Source organism: Condylura cristata, unplaced genomic scaffold (genome assembly GCF_000260355.1).
Source record: "Condylura cristata isolate star-nosed mole 26May11 unplaced genomic scaffold, ConCri1.0 scaffold00008, whole genome shotgun sequence".
In the NCBI taxonomy this organism is placed as follows: domain Eukaryota; kingdom Metazoa; phylum Chordata; class Mammalia; order Eulipotyphla; family Talpidae; genus Condylura; species Condylura cristata.
In genome coordinates this window covers 25,587,917-25,593,089 of record NW_004567109.1, presented here as the reverse complement: position 1 = coordinate 25,593,089, position 5,173 = coordinate 25,587,917, and the positions used below count along the sequence as shown (strand labels likewise).

The 5,173-nt window shown below is 50.6% G+C and overlaps 1 protein-coding gene across 1 annotated transcript in view; it reads left to right on the top strand.

Annotated features, from left to right (window-relative positions):
* The first annotated feature begins 497 nt into the window (after positions 1-497).
* The window catches only part of LOC101628913 (cytochrome P450 4A11-like), a 9,680-nt gene continuing 5,004 nt past the window's right edge, over positions 498-5,173 (top strand). The window contains exons 1-3 of the mRNA XM_012722117.1: positions 498-692; positions 3,700-3,838; positions 4,733-4,777. Coding sequence (XP_012577571.1) covers positions 498-692; positions 3,700-3,838; positions 4,733-4,777 — 379 coding nt within the window. The remainder of the gene's footprint in view (positions 693-3,699; positions 3,839-4,732; positions 4,778-5,173) is intronic.

Sequence of the window (5,173 nt, the reverse complement as noted above, 5' to 3'; positions counted from 1 at the left end):
AATAATTGTTAGTGGTAAATACAATTAGCATTATGATAAGACACACTTAAAGATTTGGTTGATTTTAGTCTATAAATAAACATCTCAAAGTGAGAATTTATTGCATCATTTATCCAAAAGAAATGCTATTGAATAACCCTTACTGGAGAACATTAACTAGAATGTGAATTCCTTGAAGTCTGTGTTTGCATCTGTTTTGCTTACCACTGTGTTAAGATACTACCAGCTACATATATAGCAGTTTCTCATTGAATGATTGGTGTGTAGAAAGTTAATATGTGCGGTTATTATCAATGTCAGCTGAGAAAGCCTTTCCCTTACTGTGTCAGGATGGATGATCCAGTTATGCTAACTGCTCTGCCCTCTGCCCTCACCTATCACCAGCCCCGTCCAGGGGGGCGGAGCAACACTTCACTGAGGGAGTACTTATGTGACTGTGATGGACGGGGTGGTCAAGGACACACAGGGACAGCCAGACACCCAGACGCTGCTGCACCATGAGCGTCTCTGTGCCGAGCCCCTCCGGCCGCCTGGCCAGTGTGTCTGCGCTCCTGCAAGTGGCCTGCCTGCTCAGCCTGGTCCTGCTGCTGATCAAGGCTGCCCAGCTCTATCTGCACAGGCAGTGGCTGCTCAAAGCCACCCAGCAGTTCCCATCTCCACCCTCCCACTGGTTCTTTGGACACTACAAGGAGGTAGGAAGAGAGGGGAGGCCAGGGAGGGCTGGGTTCTCAGAGCAGTCACGGTCAGCAAGTCACTGGACAAAGCCTTGCTGCGGGGCCTTCACTTGGCCTCCATGGAAAGCCCAGCTCACCTCTCAGGTCTTGGCTCTTCATCTTAGTCAACAGAACTCTCTCCCTCAGGGAAGCCTGGGCTGGTGACGCAGGTGGGGGGCACCCCTTCCTCAGGCAGGTCTGCAGGGTGTCCTGGCAGCCTGCTCTTTGAGGACAATGCCTGCTCCTCCTGAGTTTCCCCTCCACTGCAGAGAACCTTAATTTCAGAGCCTCAGGCTTCTAGCTGCTTCCTTACTTGTCATTCCATTCCATCTTCTCCTTATAGACCCTGTCCTGTAGGGTTCAAAGTCCTTGAAGACTACAGACAGGAAGCTAACAAGGTAACAGTTTACAGTGAAGATTGCACGAATGGGGCAAGGAGGAGAGAAGCCAGGTGTAGGAAACCAAGCAGCTAAGTTCCCAGGACTGACTGATTTTTTCCAGAGTAGTGATTTCAATTTTAAACCCTAATAAGAGGCTTGTCACACAGCTGTGTGAGGGTCTCCCAGCTGGCCCAGGGAAGAAGTACTGACATTTCAACTGCACCGTTAAACAGAATCTCTAACTCCCAGCTGTCAAGGTCCAAATGCCTATGCTGTGAGCACTTGGGGCTCAGGGATTCATTCCCACTCAAATCGCCTGCACAGAGGGATGTTTTTCTGGGTCTGTGGAGTGATCAACAGGAGGGAAGGAGCAGCTGCAGGCTAGTGGAAGGACAGTACCACTGCCCTGGGCTGCCTGCTCTGAGCATGGAGAAACGGCTGTAACATGGTTATCAGCAGAATAGAGTCAAGGACAAGAACTGGAAACGGTCGGAGCCTCACAGGAGCAGTATCCAATACTTCCTCCTGTTTCCTTCCTTCTCTTCTCTGTGACCCTTGGTCACCCCGTGTCCTCCCACCTGACTGGGCATCTGGCCTTGGCCTCTTCTCATGTTAGGACCTCCACAGTTAATGGCCTTGTCCCTCCTGGGTCATCTGACAAAGCCCAGCCCAAACCACCTCCTGCAAGTAGTCTTCTTGGCTGTCCTTTGCTGTGGGGCCTTCACTTGGCCTCCAGGGGAAGCCCAGCTCACCTCTCAGGTCTTGGCTCCTCATCCATTGAATGTGTGAGCCTTCTGCTCACACTGGACCCTCCACCTTGCTGGCCTCATCCCTCCTCGGTCATCTGACAAAGCCCAGCCCAAACTGCCTCCTGCAAGTGCTCTCCCAGGACACAGGGACAACTCCTGCCCCACGTGGTCTCCCAGAGCAGCACCTCCTGCCCAGCCCCTTTGTCTGCGGGGTCCCAGCTGTGAGCTCTTCCGGAGACACTGCCTCTGGCTCAGCTGTTAACCTGCTAGTCTTGGTGACTGATGCCTCCTTGAGTGAGCAAGGGCACGAGGGGCTGTGTCCTGCCCACTACAGTCAGGCCCCTTCTGCAAAGGCTGGGCTTCCTTCCTCACAGAGTAGCTCTGTCTACTGTCCTGCTCTTAATCTTCCTTTCCATCCCAAACAGACCGGAAGCACCACACAGATAAAGGCTTGTACCCTAGCCTGCCTCAGTGTCTGACTCAACGCTGGCACGTGTGGGTGCCCACGGACTGGGAGCTGACAGAGGGACCCTATCCACAGTCGGGCCAGTAGTCTCAGAGCTGGGGGATCCTGGTGTCAGAGGGACACACACAAAGCTCAGAGACTGCAAAGCAGGGGGCTGCCTTGAATTACACATCAGTTGGAACAGAGAAGAGTTGACTACATGGAACGTGTCTAGATCCAAATGTTTCTGAGAATTCCAAGGGAGTAAATTAAATCTGAATCTTGAAGTTGAAGGGAGGCATTTGCTGGTGATGAAGAAGGGGTGCCCCAGCTAGAGAAGGAGCTGTGCCCAGGTGAGGGGGGCAGGCCCAGCTGGGGAGGAGCAGCAGTGCCTGTGGTGGGGTTCAGGGGGTGTCAGGTCAGCAGGAGCGAGGGAAGAGAAGGAAGGCACAGACCTTTGTGCTCCGTGTTGAGGAGTTTAAATGTCTACCGCAGGCAGTGGGGAGCTCAAAAAGGTTCCTTGGTACTGGCAAGGGAAAATGAGGCAGAAAACCCAAATTCCAAGACCAGACCTCAACACCATTTTCATAGGCACATATCCAGACTTTGTCTTAAAATATGTGCATATAAAGTATGTAGAATATATTACATAGACCACTTAGTTTTTTTTAAAGATTTATTTATTTGTGCATACAGAACTGGGGTACAGGCCAGAGGTGCAGGGGCGGTGAGAGGATTCACCAGAGACAGAATGGGGTACACTGCTGAGGGGAGCAGCAGGTAGGTCAGGAGAGGTCTGCCAGGCCATGTGGGTCACCTCCAGGGCAGGTGGGGATGGAACTCATTGGGAAGTAGCTTTAGTTTCTTAGTCCTGTGCTTTAACCCTTTGCGCCATCAGGGAGGGCCCAGACCACTTAGTTTTTAATTTCACTTAGTCATCTCAAATCTATTTTATATTAACTAATATTTATATGTATATGCTTAATAGTGAACATATACAACAACCATATGCCAAATTCAAATTAGTTTACAAACATAAATTTTGACAGATAACTCATTAAAATCTAAATTATCAAATCTGTATGACAAAACTGCTTCCCAATTGATATGAGTTGCCATACAATTGTTCACATAAATGTTCTAGTGATTCCCAAAGTTTGTACACCAAGGAGTCCATCCCTGACTAAGTTTCTGTATGCTGGTCATGGTGAGACCACAGCGCCACCCAGAACTGGCCTCAGTTAAGGCCGTGGGCAGCCACCAATATTGGACAAGTGTCCAAGGCTGAAGAAACAGGGCTGAACTCTTCCTACCTCTAGAGATCTGGAACGATTTCCCTGTGACTGTCCTGCCTTCACCCCCACACACCTATGTGTAAAACACTTTCATTGATTTTTTCCTCCTGGTGACAGTTCCAGAAAAATGAGCTACAACAAATACTGAAAAGAGTGGAGAAATTCCCGCGTGCCTGTCCTCGCTGGCTCTGGGGAACTACGGTCCAATTCCTGGTCTACGACCCTGACTACATGAAGGAGATTCTCGGGAGGTCAGGTGAGAGCAAACCCCCTTCCCAGCAAAAGCCCCTCCTCCCATGGTAGTAAATGTTCTGGGTTTTGAAATCCCAGTGTCAGCCTTTAATAAAGACCATCCTCCCCCAACCTCCTGTCTACAAGCCAGTCCAAAGCTGTGATATTGAAGTGAGTGCTCGAACAGTTGTGGTGACACAACTTCCAATAATGATTTTCTTTCGTTTTGTTTTTTATTTATTGTAAAGACTTATTTATTTATGCATACAAGAGCTGGGTTCAGGCCAGGTGTGCAGGAGGAAGAGTGGATTCAGCAGAGACAGAGTAGAGAACAGGACAGGCAGACTGACTGTACTTCACTGAAATACACTGCTGAAGAATGCAGAGGGTGGGTCAGGAAAGGTCTGCCACACCATGTGGGTCACCTCCCTGGTTGGGAATCGAACTCATGCGGAAGTGGCTGTGGACAGCTTTGTAGTGCTGTGCTTTAACCCATTGCACCACCAGGGAGGGCCCTATTTTCTTTCATTTAAGACCAAGTTTTCATGGTATTTTTATGGATATTTTCCTGGATTAAACTTCGGGTTTGGCACCAATAAGTGCTACTGATCCTGTGCCAAGGGGGTGGGGAAGCCACGACAAATGGTGTGAAGTCAAAATTTTACCTTATTCTTTGTCACTGAGCCTTCTTCTTGCCAATACTCGACTCCAGTGCCATGGGCTTAATGGTGGGAGTTGAGTCCGGCTTCTGAGCCCTGGGACTCTCAGGAGAGGGCCAGGAGGGGAGGCAGGTGAAAGAGGCTTGGGACAAAGGCCAGATGACAACCCTCAGGAAGGGATGGAGCCCACGGCCGGGACACGGCTCCTCACTGGTTCCTTTGGTCCTCTACAGTTTACTTTCTCATCACTTTCCTTTCAGACCCCAAAAATCACAGTACCTACAGGCTGCTGGCTCCCTGGATTGGTGAGTAAATCTTACTGGACTGGGATCCATTGCCAGGGAGGGCAGCCAAGAACTAGGCTTGGCGCAGAGGACAGCAGGTGGCCAGCCCGTGTCAGCACCTGGGGTCTGGATCGGCCTCACTCCCAGTGCACCCTCGCCCCTTCCCACTGGCGCTGAGGCCTCCTGACAAGCCTCCGGTCTCTTCTCCGTCCTCTGCAGCCTCTAGGGCCCACACTCATCACCGGATTCTGTGACCCCCGCCCCCATCCCTGTATCTCACACTCTGCGTGACGTCATTTTGTCAAATCGCTTTCTGAAATGCCCGGGGCTTTCCTGTCTTCTGCATGAAGTTCTTCTGGTGAATGCCGTTTGCCCCAAACTATGCCCAGTCTTCTCTCTGTGCTGCCCAACTCCCCA